This window comes from Girardinichthys multiradiatus, chromosome 18 (assembly GCF_021462225.1).
Source record: "Girardinichthys multiradiatus isolate DD_20200921_A chromosome 18, DD_fGirMul_XY1, whole genome shotgun sequence".
NCBI lineage: Eukaryota > Metazoa > Chordata > Actinopteri > Cyprinodontiformes > Goodeidae > Girardinichthys > Girardinichthys multiradiatus.
In genome coordinates, this window is record NC_061810.1 from 18531207 (window position 1) to 18546283 (window position 15077).

A 15077-nucleotide genomic window follows, 5' to 3' on the forward strand; every position below is an offset into this window, starting at 1 on the left:
GGGAGTGGTAGCTACACTCATATATAGACTTTCTGACAAATACCCCTGTACTCGCTTACCCAAACTTTGAAATACCGTTCATCGTTCATACTGATGCGTCTAATGAAGGGCTAGGTGCAGTATTATATCATTGGGAGAACAATAAGCTACATGTTATTGGGTTTGAATCTAGAACATTAACACCAGCTGAGCGAAATTATCATCTCCACTCGGGTAAACTTGAGTTCTTGGCATTAAAGTGGGCCATATGTGACAAGTTTAGAGACTACTTGTATTATGCACCCACATTTACTGCATACACAGACAACCCACTCACGTAAGTTCTTAGCACTGCCAGACTGAATGCTGTTGGGCATAGATGGGTGGGAGAATTGGCAGATTTCCATTTTGACATTAAATACCGGCCAGGCAGAATGAACACAGATGCAGATACATTATCACGTTACCCCTTACAGCTGCAAGACTGCATGAGGAACCTCACAAACAGCATTTCAGCTGATGTTGTATCAGCTGCTTGGCAAGGCAGCAGAGCTGTTCAGGAAGACAATGTGCCTTGGGTTGCAGCTGTACAAGTGGAGGAGAACTGCGAGGAAGAGATGTCTCACAAAATTGTGCACAGTATTGAGCCAACAGACATAAAAACAGCACAACAAGAGGATATGGTGATAAAGGAAGTGGTTTCATTAAAAATGAGAAACTGGACCCCGAATGACAGAGATAAAAGGAACATGACAAAACAAACAAAAAGACTACTGTATGAATGGACAAAGTTGGAAGTAGAAAACGGAATCTTGTACAGGAGGACAGAAAGTCACAAGCAGCTTGTCATCCCAGATCAGTTGAAATTGTTTGTCCTTAAGTCACTCCACAATGATCTGGCACATATTGGAGCAGAGAAAATAACCCATCTAGCTAGAGAAAGGTTTTATTGGCCAAACATGCAGCAAGAAATTGAGGACTATGTTAACAAGAGATGTTCCTGTATCAAACAGAAATGTCCCAATCTGCCCCAAAGAGCTCCCATGGGACACATTTCCACCAGCAGTCCCTTTGAACTAGTGTCAGTCGACTATCTCTACTTGGAGCAAAGTCAAGGGTACGAGTACATACTTGTGCTGGTAGACCATTTTACTACATTTCCCCAAGCTTACCCGACACAGAATAAATCAGCAAAAACAACAGCTGACAAGATTTTTCACGACTTAATTCCTCGCTTTGGTTATCCGGAGAAGATTCACCATGACCAGGGGAAGGAATTTGAGAACAGTTTGTTCAGTAGGCTCGAGCAGTTGGCTGGTATTGAACACTCGCAACACCTTACCATCCTCAAGGTAACCCGGTAGAGAGACTAAATCGCACATTACTACAAATGCTGTGCACCTTAGAAGAGGAAAAGAAGACTCAGTGGAAAGACAGTCTCAACCATGTGGTACATGCACTGGTTTCTCACCATTTTTCCTTGTATTTGGTCATCCTCCGCGCTTACCTGTTGATCTGCTGTTCCCAACCAAAAACTCAGTTTCAGAGACTACTGACCGGCAGACCTATGCACAAAAGTGGGCTGAGAGAATGCGAGCTGCATACAAAATTGTGGAAAGAAACAGTGAAAATTATTCTGCCAAAGGTAAAAGACGATATGACAAAGCTGTCAGGGGTGCAGTTCTGCAGCCAGGTGACAGGGTGTTAGTCAGGAACCTGTCAGAGTGAGGTGGACCCGGCAAGCTGCGATCGTATTGGGAACAAGTTGTACATCGTGTTGTGGACAGAGTGGATGAGGGACCAGTTTATAAGGTGCAGCCTGAGAAAGGCTCCAAGGCACTTCGTGTCCTCCACAGGAACTTGTTGCTACCAGTTAATGAACTACCCCTTGAGGAGAACATTCCGGATCAAAATCACAGAAGATGGCCAGAAAAACAACAGACAAAGATGGAAAAGCAGAGTGAGCACATTTCTGAGTCAGATGAGGAAGACTGCGTGTACACACCCATTCCATACTACAAGTTAGTGAGAACTCAAACCACTAATCCACAACAGCAAGAGGGGAGTCATTCTACGGACAGGAGACTGAGTACTACGGCCAGTGAGTTCCATCAACTTTCCCTGCAAGGCACCCAGACCCCAGCCCAGGAGGAAAATGCACATCCAGTCACGGACTACATTAGCAACAGTGTCGACCTAGAAGATGAACATCAAGTGGAAGAGGAACAGGTGCAGGAAAGATCACTTGGGATTCAAGCTTCACATGAGGGTGAACATCTAGAGAGTGCCCTCCGGAGATCTCAGAGGACCACCAAGGCTAGGGAGGTGCTCACCTATGAGGCTTTGGGACAGCCTTCTTACCAACAGTGGACTGCAGGGGTAAACGCGGTACTACCAGCGTACCCATTCACAAGTACTGTTGTTTGTCCCTATATAACACACCCATATTTCATTGTCCAACCCCTGTATGTCTCTAGAGCTGGTAGACACACTCCTACAGACTTGCAGAATAATTGTAATGAATGTAGTTCAACAAGATATCAACTCAAGAGGACTAAATGTAAATATATGCAACACCTATGGCATTTTTATTTGTAAAGAAAATTTGAAAATGGGAAACCATGTTTCAATTTCATTCCACTTCACAATTATGCATTACTTTATCTTGGTCTTCAAGATAAACTCTCAGTGAAATACATGATGTTGTTGGTATGTGACAACAATGTGGAAAAGTTCAAACTGTATTAAAACTTTCGCAGAGTGCTGCACCTCTAGGTCTGGTTTCAGAAAACTCCATAAGAATTGTTCAATTTACCTTCAATCAAACACTGCTCAGGGACCGGGACCCGTTTCACCATGTCTTTGCAGAACACTCTGATCTTCTCCATATTGTCTCTCAAGTGGATGAAAAGTATGTCAGCTTCCTCCTGTTCTACTTCCTCTTCGCTCACCTCTTTACTTTGAGCCTTTTCCAGCTCTTTTTTCTCCCCCGTGATCGACAGAGGGTTGTCACCTGTCAGTTTCTTCTCTGCCTGTGATACTTCATGGCAGTCTGAGTGCTGATTAGACAGAGTATTGGAAAAGCAGCTGTCTGTGTTAGGCTCCACCTCTTCACTGTTCTCTCCTGCATCTGAGTTGATGGAGCGTGAACGCATGGTATGAAGAGCCAGGCTCTTTGACCTGTTGACGACCATGAAAAATACTATCTTTCATATAAATGTTTCTGGAAAATTCTGGGTAAACATGATTTTATCAGCTATATGCAGTATATGCTGTAAAGAGCTGTTAGTTCTGTTTTCTGTGCAATGTTTTAGTTAATGCAGCTAATTCCCCCATAAAAAATATTTATATTTCACTATTGTTAATCAGCAGTTTACAAGACATTTTAGAACAATGCACAATTCACCAATCAAATCGAATGAATGTCATGGGATTGTTGCATCCAAACTAACCTGTTGAATCTCATCTCCCATCTCTCCTCCCTGACACCTTGACTCAGGCTGTGGCGTCGCTGTGGAGCAGGGGAGTCCTCTCCTTCCACCTCCTCTGCCGTTCCTGCATCTCGTGCTCTCTCATCAAAACTCTGAACTTTTACCTGCAGCCACTGCTCTGGCGTCCCTCCTCCTCTACCAGCAGAAAGTGATCCATGTGCAGATGGACATGCCTCATTAGCCCTTTAACAATAACACAAATTTACACAAAATTAGATTGCATGTGGAGGGGATGTGGCCTAAATTCCAGCTTCTGTCCTTTTCTTGGCTTCATTTGCGTAATTTATTGCATTGTCATACTGTTTGGCACTGTTCCTCTCACCCTTTTATTTGACATGACATTCCTCGCTTTTACTGGAACAGAACATTCAAATACACAATTACTGTCTTTTTCTGTACCTTCTGTAAGTTTTTTTTACTTATAAGCCAGTCTACATTTAGTTCTGCTTCTTATTTAGAGAAAAACTGTTTGAGTGATTTGCACACTGCAGCCAAACAAATCCATGTTAATGTATCAACATTAGAAATTTTCCAAACCTGACTTTTCACTGTTTTGCATGCACACATTGTCCTCTGTTTACAGCAAACATAGCATAAGTGTATATCATCGCGTAAAACCACACACATTGAGAAAACAACTACAGAAAACAGTGACTGTAATGTTATTCTTCATCATTATACAGTTAAACTGCAAGAGACTGCAGATTAGAAAATATAAGTAAATATGTCCCATTTTCAGGATATGTTGTCTATTGTGCACTGGGTAACACATTAGTATGAAGTGTTTACTTTTGATTTACTTACAATTTCCGAAGTCATTGGTAATCAGTGATATATGTTGGGACCCTGACAATGGGTTACAACATTAAAGGCCAGTAAGAACTTTTCTGGAACTTTCAAATTGAATCGTAATAATCTACTTCCAGCTTAGCCCAGGAAGAGGAGGAGTCAGAGCTGAACAACAACGCAGTGCTCCAACACGGCGGCCTTTTTCCATGCGGATTTCAGACAGGAACCGGATAGGAGAGGCAAGACGCGCGAATGTCTCCTTGCTGGCAAGCAGACATAACTCTTCAACTTTGATCCAAAAGTTACTACGATCACGGCGCTTGTAGGTAGCAAAGTAAAGTAATGATTTGCTGTTCGAGTATTTGGCATTCATTCAGAAAAAGAGTGTAGTAATTAGACAAGCGTGGTTTGACTTTTCTTCTGAGGCCTTCAGTAGCAGCCCTAATCGAAGCGGATTTCCCACACGGCCTGAAAAAGAAGGCTCCTTGAGCGGTCACTCAAGGAGCCGAACATGCCTTTGTCGTATGGTTCGGCCGCTCCAGCTAAAAGCCGACCCCTTACAGCTACTGAGATTAGCTGCAACACTAGTCCCTTTCAGTCCACATGTGGCTGACCGTACCTCCCTCATCTTGCCGCCCGGAAACCTTTTCCTCAGCACTGTTACCGTAAGAGGTAGTGTTTGGGCAGAGAAGATTAGTTAAGAGTAAAATAATCTAAATAATGTTCATTTAATGACATTTGTTTTTGTTTGTGTTGAGAAAACTCATCTAAGTGCTAGCAGACTAGCTGCTCTGTGTTAAAGTTAAAATTAAGATAAACTTAGTTTAAAAGCTGGATTTTAAACACAGATCGGCCATAACGCGCCGCCAACGCTTATACATTTTGATCCTTTTATTGATGGTATTTTAAAGGTACTTTTAACATTTTAAAAAGATGATAACAAGCTATAAGCTTCTTTTCTTAGCTTCAACTGCTATCGGCTAAGGTAACACGTGACTTAGGAGTCTATTAAGACTCATTTACCCAGAACGGTTTGGTTCTTATTCAAAATAATATTTCCTTAAATATTATTTTAATAAATACGACTGCTAATTAAACACCATGAAGAATTAGTCATCCAGAAAGTTGGTTTTATTCAGCAAATCATTCTATAAAATATTATTTTATTAAAATAATGTTTTATCTAATCTTGCATTGTGAATGGTTGTTTGAAGGTTTACCAATTATTGTTAGTCCCAAGAGTAACTTAACCTCATTTCCAGATTCTTCAAGATAATCCCTGGTTCTCAAGCATAAATAACATTGAATGGTAACGTTGCATCACTTTATTGGTCATGGTTTTTAACCATCTTTGATTCACTTCATATTTATATGGTACAAAGCTAGTCTTTTTATTCTTTCATTCTGCTTGGTAGTTTAGTTGGACTGTTCTAGTATTGTTGGTTGAAATATGTTTGGAATATTTTTTACTTTGAGTTGAATTATTTTTGTTAATAAATTGTTGTATTTTAAGAGATTGCATGAATTTATTCCCTGTGTGTGCAGAGTTTTGCTGTTCAATAATGTCAGAGGTTGGCTCTTCCCTTTCATTATTGGCCTAACACCACCGCCTTATTGGAGTAGTATTCACCGGACAACACTTAACAGACCAAATTATTATTAAATTTTTTTTTTAAATATTAATAGTAAATATTAAATAATATATTCATAATAATAATCACCACATATACATAAGGAAGGCTCAAGGTTCTCGGGGACATACTGACCACTTTTGCTCACTCTGCTACTTTCTCCTACTACTCTCCACTTATCCATTACTGCAGTTATTGTTGCCATTACTTTTATGTCGTCTTTGTTTTTTTTCTTTACATAGAAGCTACATCTAGTCTAGCATTTCTGTTAGCTGTGACACCTGCTTGGAGGGAAGCATTGGCTTAGCTATTGCTGCCAAAAACTTAATGTTCTCTATCTATAGATAATGCAACTACATGCTCATCTAGGAAGATGGATTGCTGCAAAGTCAGTGACTCGATGCAATCAGCTAGGTTTTCTTAAATAGATTACTTTTTTTTTTACCAATTAAGAGAATAAATTAAACTTCAATGCAATGTTTTTTTCCTAAGATCACATTCAAATGTATGTAATTTAACTGGCTCAAATATTGGATTAAATTGACAACACATTTCTGTAAACTGGATCTGTTTTTATTGTAAAGTGCCTTGAGACATTTGTTGGGAATCGGAGCAGTAGAAAAAAAAAACAACTGAATTAGATTGAAATGAATACTTCAGCCTTTTAAAAAGTGTTAAAATAAGACGTTGACAACAATAGCCCATAAAGAAAACAGATCTAACAAAGGGTTATCTGATTCCTATGTCGCACATATTAAGACTAATAAAAAGTTTAACATTTCTAAGTTCTTCAGCTGCACCTTATTTCTTAAATAAGACTGAATATGCTAAGGAATCTCTACCCTACAGTTACATAAAGGCTTTGATCAGCACATGCAAACTGCAATTTAAGACAAGAATATTTAGAGTACTGTTACTGCCTGTTTTCAAATCATTTTCAACCTGTAGTGAAGGGTGGTTTTGTCCTCCAGTCGTCTTTCCAGCACTCTGGCTATGGCAGTGAATGAGTTGCTCATCCTGTAGATGTCTTTCCCACAGCCGCCCAGTAACGACGGGTGTCTGTCAGTCAGAGCTCTGATCTCCTGCAGCAAGGTGTGGTGAAAGCTGTGCTCCATACTGCCAAGTAGGGACACCAGGTAGACCAATGAGTTGTGGGCATGGGTCTGGAGGACGGAAATAAGGAAACCATTTAAATTCTCAGGGTTACTCTAACTGCACATATTAGCTCTGAATTGTTAATGTGGGTACATTACCAAGTTAGTTTTTTTAAGTAAAAGTACACCATAAGGGTTTACTGTACATGTATAACACTATTGACTGACATAAAAACAAGACATTTGAGCACTGAAAGAGCTTCCTAAGTCTATCTTACGACTTCATATTAAGTAATACATGAATTTCTTCATTGATGAACAATAAAAGTTAATTCTATTAAATTCTAATTTCACTTGCAACAAAATGTATTGCTTCATCATTTGCTCTTCCTCCACCTCCTCAATGATTTTAATTTAATTCAGTTTCATAGTTTATTATTGATAGTTGGTAATTCTTTAGAGAGACAGAAAATTAACCCTACTTTGAATAATATAGATTTATCTTTACAGAAAACAAGGTAACAATGAATACAATTTTACAGGCATACTGTTCATTAAAAGATGGACAGTAACAAAGTGCAAGTCTTGTAAGAATGTCAGTGATCTTATCAAAAGTTAAGTTGCATCAGTTTCTCCTCCTGGATTAAATAAGAAATGACAACAGCTTCAAACTACCTGCTTATTTGCATGAAAATGACACTTTAATGACTCTACCCTTTGTTTAGTTATGTCTAATGTCGTTTCTGTAAAGGATTGTTGTAATATCCTGTTAAGCTGTGCTGATGCAGTTTAGTTGATAACAAACATAATACAATGCCTTCCACACTTATTGGCACTGTGGTATAGCTCTATAAAAAAAAACGTTAAGATGAATTTATGTTTTAATCTAATAGACTCATAATAAAAACACAACCTTTAATTTGGGTACAATTACGGGGGATAATCCCCATATGAAATAATTATTTCTAACACAATTAAAAGTGCTATTATAAAATATATTCCTTACAAAATAACCTATATTAAGCATTTTCCTACATTTTTGTTCCCAGTTTTCTAATTTAAAACAGTGTCGGAGAACCTTCAATCATCAAGCTATGGCTCCCTGTTTTCCTGGGGAATAAGCATGACGTGGCACAGGGGCCAATTTTTGTTTGCCACTGTTTAAAATGGGAAAGACTGGAGAACATACTATTTAGCTAAGGCAAACGTGTGTTGATCTTCAAAGAAATAAAAAAAAACAAAGATGATTATGTGGAAGAGCACCTTCTGCCCACTGTAGAGAATCGTGAAGGATCTTTGCCTTTTCTCTTCCAAAGACCATGGAAACCTGTTGGCAATGTGAACTCTTTTTAACCAGTAATCTGCTGACCTCTGCCAAAAAGCTTTTAATAGAAAAGCGGTTGTCACTGAAATCAGGAAATCAGTAAAATCAACTTTAATCGTGGCTGATTTCAGTCCCCAGACCTAAATACTACAAAACAACCAGTGCAATAAGCTGAAGATAGTTGTCTATAATAGAGGACCAAGGACACCGGGTGATCTAGAGCACTGATAGCAGGGTAACGTCACCCAAAGATGGTGATGTTACCCCACTGTGGGTCACAAATCAAGTGTGGGGGTTTGAGGTCCTCTTTTAAATCACAGTTATTTATAAAACCTACTGTAAATAACTGTAGAAGCATATTTATGTTATAAATCTTACAAAAGATTAAAAATGGCACATACAAATTTATTAAAGTAATTTGTAAGGGTATCTGATGTTTGTGTTGTTATTATCCCATTGTTAAATTGTCAGCATGAGATTATGCTGCTGCAATGAAGATGTTTTGGGTTGGGTTTTTTTAGGGCTTTTTACACATCTTAACCAAAGATGCAGCAATAAAAGTGTGATGGTTGGGATGTGCTATATACAGATTTGATCAAGAAAAAAAGAAGAACCAAACATAATTACCAATAAGGTATTTTATTGTACGAATACATCCAGTTTTATGGTTATTTTTTAATGTTGCTGATTTAGATGTCTCCAAAATAAAATCTGTGTTGTGTTAATGTAGGTTTAGTTAAAAAGGTGATCTAATATGTGATTAGTTTTACACTTCAGCCAGGTTGAAGGTGACGTTAGTCAGTGTAAGTTTAGGCTCTGTTGTTCCTAAATTATGACAAACAATAATAAACACAAACACATGCAGCTGGCTCTCAGCAAACTTAGAAAGTATAAACTCCTTCATTGTCCTAAATGTGGTTTCCTTCCCATGGGCTTTTGTAATAACATTTACATTTCATCATCTCTAGTCTGCTTTTGTTTAACTCCTGTTCAACCTCTCCAGCGCTGACGCAAAGCAGCTCAGGCTTTGTCATTTCAGGGGATGGTTCAGACCTGTCGGCTCAAGCCTCTGTAACATGTCCATATTTCATATTTAAATGGCAAAGATTTTATTTTCTTCCAACCAATAAACTAGTCAACACTGAAATCACAGTAATTAAAACAGATGTAAAAAACTAGATGTTCCAGTAACAGCTCTCTCTGGCTGTGATTCAGGTCAGAGCCAAAGCCAAACACCTGCATGTGGGGATAAAAACAAAGACTGGATATTCTTTCTTACTACAATGAAACCTCCAAACAGCTCTCTTTTTGTGTTATGAAAGGCCAGACGGAAATGCAGAGCCAAAAATCTGCTTGCATCTTTTAAAACACACAGTGCAATGAGTCGAGAACGACACAGCTACATCTGGCACGTTTCACAAGCATTCTCTATAGAGTCATACATTTATTCACTGATCCTAAAAAGAGTAGAATATGTAATATGTAAAATGTAGAATTTGACCTTAGACTTTGGTAATATCCCATTAAGATTTGTAGGAGTTTAGCTCATAAATGAATCAGAAGCTGGCCTGCAGCTCAGGCTGCAGGTAAAAAGATTAAAAGGACTACAAAGTTTAATTTTCTTTTGAACAGCAAAACTTATACATATTACAACAAACAGAAATTTCTTGGTTCACTTTTGACAAGAGATATTTCACAAAAACATAAAAAGAACGTCTGTAAGGTTATAAGCTTCCTTCCATCATCAAATAACAAATAATATTCTCTATAATTATTTAGAAGCACTCGACCAGGATTCAGTCCTAAACAGTATAATCAATTTACTATTTTCTAAACTATTATGCAATAAATCACTAATCAATGTAAACTATTATTAATTCAGGGATTCTGTGTACTACAAGAATTATGGCTGTACAATTAGGGCCACATTTTTAATATCAACTGCTGGCTCTAGGGAAAAAATGTAAAGAGAAAATCCTTAATATTACTATGTGATCTAAGAATTTTAGCTTAAGGCTAAGTCGCTAATCAGTGATGGAATTTTTGGAGCAAAACAACCACAAATGCTAGAAAAGGTTATTTACAAAGCCTCTCGTCCCTCAAGATAGCTCCTGAGCTGGGACATAATGTTTAATGGAGATCTTCATTACATTAGATGTATTGTAATGCATTCATTGTAAATACACCCTGATGATACATTTCTCTCTTTATTTACTTTATTCGTTGGTTGTGCCTATTGTCTCTAATTTTGTTTTGTCTTTTTCAGATATATTGTTCTGCTGTGAACCAAACAATCGCTTCTTTAAAAGGGAATAAACTGAGAAGAGGGAGAAACTCTATATTTTTGTAAGTCAAGCAGTTTCTGTTACGTTCTTTTTTAGGTTTTTACCTAATCTCACCTACGTTAGAACTTTTAAAATTTCAGTCAGTCAGTCAGTCATTTTCTACCACTTATTCCATAGTGGGTCACAGGGGAGCTGGTGCCTATCTCCAGCAGTCTTTGGGCGAGAGGCGGGGTACACCCTGGACAGGTCGCCAGTCCATCGCAGGGCAACACACAAACAACCATGCACACTCATTCATTCATACACCTAAGGGCAATTTAGAGTGACCAATTAACCTAACAGGCATGTCTTTGGACTGTGGGAGGAAGCCGGAGTACCCGGTGAGAACCCACGCATGCACAGGGAGAACATGCAAACTCCATGCAGAAAGACCCCTGGTTGGGAATTGAACCCAGGACCTTCTTGCTGCAAGGCAACAGTGCTACCAACTGCACCACCGTGCAGCCCTATTTAGCTATTTATTTAAAAAAAAGTAAAAATGGACAAAAATTTCTGTGTGTTTGACAAACTTTTTGCAACATGCGAAAGTTTGCATTTTCTTAATATTAAACATGTAAAAAAATATATATTTTGTTAAAGTATCTATTTTTACCTTCTCAAAAATAAATTAAACATTAAACTAATTGTCTTAACAGAAGACATATAAAGACTTTAAGTTTTCTGTGTCGAATATTTCCTACTTTCTTGATGTAGAAAATGTGTTTAGTCGCTTCTCAGTAACAAGAACATGATATGGACCACTGTTTCAATAAAAAAAAAACTTGCTGTTGGCAGGTTTAAGGGATATGTGAACCCAGATCTGCTTTTGCGTAAATGTCATTGGATCTTTCCCTTTAAATTAAATGAAAGTAAAAAGTTTGGTTAATAAAAGATAAATATTTTGTGTTGGACCAAACCATTTTTTTATCTTAGGAATATCTCACCCTAATTTGACTGAATGCAACTGGAAACCACACAGACTTTTATTTGAATATAATTTGTAAACCATCCCAAACCAATCATGATCACCCACAACTTTACATTGGTGTATTGTTAAATGCCAATAACGTGCAGGTAAAAACTAAAATATGGAAAATAGAATGATCCAGAAGAATCCACAAAATTTCAAATAAGCAGAAATGATTTTAATTGAAATGAAAATGCATTTAAATGATTAAAAATACATTTTGTGGATTACTGAAAACTTGCTAATAGCAAATACTGAACAACACAATACGTCACCAAACACTTTAAAATGACTACAGTGCTTCACCAACAATGCTCTTAAAGTGGTTTAACAGCATAGAAGAATTATCACTATTATTATTATTATCAGATGGCATATTTATTCTAAACTGTTGGACTGGACTTTGTGTAAAGAGTATAGTGTTTCTTTCACTAGTGATATATTCTGATCTAACAAGCAATAGGTCCACACACACAATTTATCTTTAGCTCCCTTCAGGAGGTTGAGGAAGAAGGGAAAGTGTTGTGCAATCCAGTGTAAATGCATCCCAGTGTGAGGATGTGAGTGCGTGTTTAAATGAACGTGTCCATGCGTGGAGGGCACAGCCCAAGCCCATGAGGCATTCCCCACTGCCATCACCAAGAGGCCTCTGCAGGAGCATTTTCCAGAGAACAAGGGTTATTTTCCAAATGGTTCCAAGGTGAAGAAAGACAGGATACCGTGGACTGAGAAACCTGTGTGTGTGTGTGTGGGTGCGTAGGCGTGTTGTGCATTCTGAGCTGTGAAGAAGTTGGGTTAGCAGGCTGCATGACAAGAAGATTGAGCAAGGAAGCAGATTTTAGAGAAAACGTTGCTCTGCAATGTTCCACAGTTTCAGAGTGTGTCTGTCCTTTTGTTTACAGTGTCTGCAGATAAACACAATAATGTGTATGTGGGTAGGAAACATCTAATCTGGAGACTAATATATTTCACTCTGTTGCTAATGTCCCCAAATTGCATTTAACTGTCTTAAATAGACCTGAAATTGGAGAGAAAGTGTGAACCCTCAGTGCTGAATTTCATTTTTTTCCTGTGGACATTTTTAGCTTTTACACCAGAGAATGTTATTTTTTAAGAGAAAACAAACAAAACAAATCTGCGAGGGGGTAAACACTTGTTTACAGCACTGTAGCTAATTTCAGGCATGTCTGTTTAGAATGTTGTTCTATCAATGATCCCTGTTTTATAGATGAAACTCTTCATGTATGCCTGAGAAAACGTCTAATCTGTCAAAGGTGTGAGCATGTGTTTGTTTAGAAAGGTTCCACTGAACACAAAGGCAGGTGTTAAATCTCCGGATCTGCCCTGTGCAATGTGTAACAGTGGGTTTCTTTCTTTGCAGAACAACATAGAAGAAGTCATGTGATTGTGTATAACATTCTGCTCCACTTATTAAGTTAACAAACCCTGTCTAAGAGTGTCTGTGGTGGGTGTTTAAAAATGGTGTCTGGAAACCAGGAGCCAATAGATATTTATGAGGAAACATGCCTTTGTGAGAGTTTATTAAGATTTTATGTCATAGAACAACACAAGTATAATTGTCAAATTGAAGGAAAATGATACATGGTAAAGTGTCATTGAATTATGGCCACCAAAGTCACTTTGGAGAACATCTTCTCTATATTGATATTCTCTACAGTTTCAGGTACTGGTCTTTGGGAGTAGTTTTGACATCCAGAGGCAGTAAGGTTTGCCCGTTCTTCTTTGTAAAAGCCCTCAAGCTTATTTGGATTGGATGGGGAGTGTCTGTGAACATCATTTTTAAGTCCTGCTACACATTCTCGGTTGGATTTAGGTCTGCACTTTGATCTTGCCATTCCAACACATAATCCAGATTGTGATAGTGCAAATATGCTTATTTGTTTCCAGCAGAGTAGCTGACAGATCTGGCTGCCCTTTAGATTTTCTGAGAGCTTTTGTTTCAGCATTGCCCTGTATTTAGCTCCATCCATCCTTCTCATCAATTCTGACCACTGTCCCCATCCCCGCTGAAGAAAACAATCCCCACAGCATGACACTGTCACCACCATGTTTCACCAATGGTGTAGATGGTGTGTAGTGTTAGTTTTCCACTACACAATGCATTTTCCACACAGTCCAAAGAGTTATAATTTGGTCTCGTCTGACCAAAGCACCTTTTCCCACGTGGATGGTGTATTCCTTACACTGATTGTGCTAAACTGCAAACAGGACATCTTTGAACACTGGCTTTTTGTCTTAGTACTCTTATCATAAAGGTCATATTTGTGGAGTGCATCACTTATAGCTGACCTGCAAATAGATTCTGGTAACCTGAGCTGTGGATCTCTGCAGCTTTTCTAGATTTTATGTTGTCGAACAAACCTCTAAGGCCTTTACAGAAGAGCTAAATTTATAGTGAGATTGTATGTTGGTGGACTCTTAAAACTACCTGTGATGGCAACTGGTTGCACTGGGTTTTATTTAGGGTTGTCAGTGTGGGCTAAACACAAATGCACACCTCAGTTTTCTGACTTTTATTAAGCTTTTTCCACTTCAGAATTATCCGCATTCATGCATAGTATGTTACATAAATCCCAATAAAATACACTACGGATTTTGTGTCACAAAATGTGGAAATGTTCAAGCAATATTAATACTTTAGCCAGCCAGTGTAGGTCAGAGACAAACTAACACTTCTCTAAAGCTGTGCCAGAGTGTGTCTGCATGTGCGTTCAAAGGGCAACATCACTATCTTACTGAAAAAACCTAGAAAGATGCATCAACATTTCGCAGTGTTGTGAAACAGCGGCGAAAATTTACATTTGTAGTGGACTTGTTTTGGTAACCCTCACTTTTGTCAGGAATTTGCTTCTGGCAACACGGTTTCTGTTTCTTCTTCACTTCTATGAGACTTTCTTAACTAAATTAACTTAAACCTAGGACATGGTCTCCCTTCCAAACGTCCTTCATAAATATAACATTTTGCATGTGTCTCTGTGTATTTTACCTCACTGAGGATGCCAACAGCACCATGAATTTTGGCCACATGACTAAGAAAAGCAGTAGACTGCTGTCCCACCATCTTGAGTGTTGGCAGAAAGCTGACCAGTGACGAAGGGCTGGCCTGGGAAACGTCAACTAGAGCACCCAACAAAGCCTCGGTCAGAGCATGCTCACTCAGGTAACTGACCAGTGTGGGCACATGAGTACTCAGCATCTGCAGGGAATAGCAGAAAAAAACAAAAAATACAACAAATATACACAACAGTTTCATTAGTCTGTGACTCAGCATCCGCACCCATGCACTAACAAACCAAACAGAGACTGAGCTCCGGCTCTTTGATCCAAGATATAAAGGGTGGAGGGTAATACACAAAAGATTGACCATAGGACTGTCTGAGCAAACTGAATGAATGAACAATTCCTGCTCATTATCTGCACAAATCACACTGGGATGCATTAGACTGAAAGCTCACGA

The 15077-nt window shown here is 38.5% G+C and overlaps 1 protein-coding gene across 7 annotated transcripts in view; it reads right to left on the reverse strand.

Annotated features, from left to right (window-relative positions):
- The window catches only part of veph1 (ventricular zone expressed PH domain-containing 1), a 106542-nt gene that overhangs the window by 33416 nt on the left and 58049 nt on the right, over positions 1-15077 (reverse strand). For all 7 annotated transcript variants that reach the window (XM_047391006.1, XM_047391000.1, XM_047391004.1 and 4 more), the window contains 4 exons: positions 14607-14816; positions 6833-7053; positions 3432-3653; positions 2795-3159 (listed from right to left, as the gene is read on the reverse strand). In XM_047391006.1, the coding sequence (XP_047246962.1) occupies positions 2795-3159; positions 3432-3653; positions 6833-7053; positions 14607-14816 (1018 nt within the window). The remainder of the gene's footprint in view (positions 1-2794; positions 3160-3431; positions 3654-6832; positions 7054-14606; positions 14817-15077) is intronic.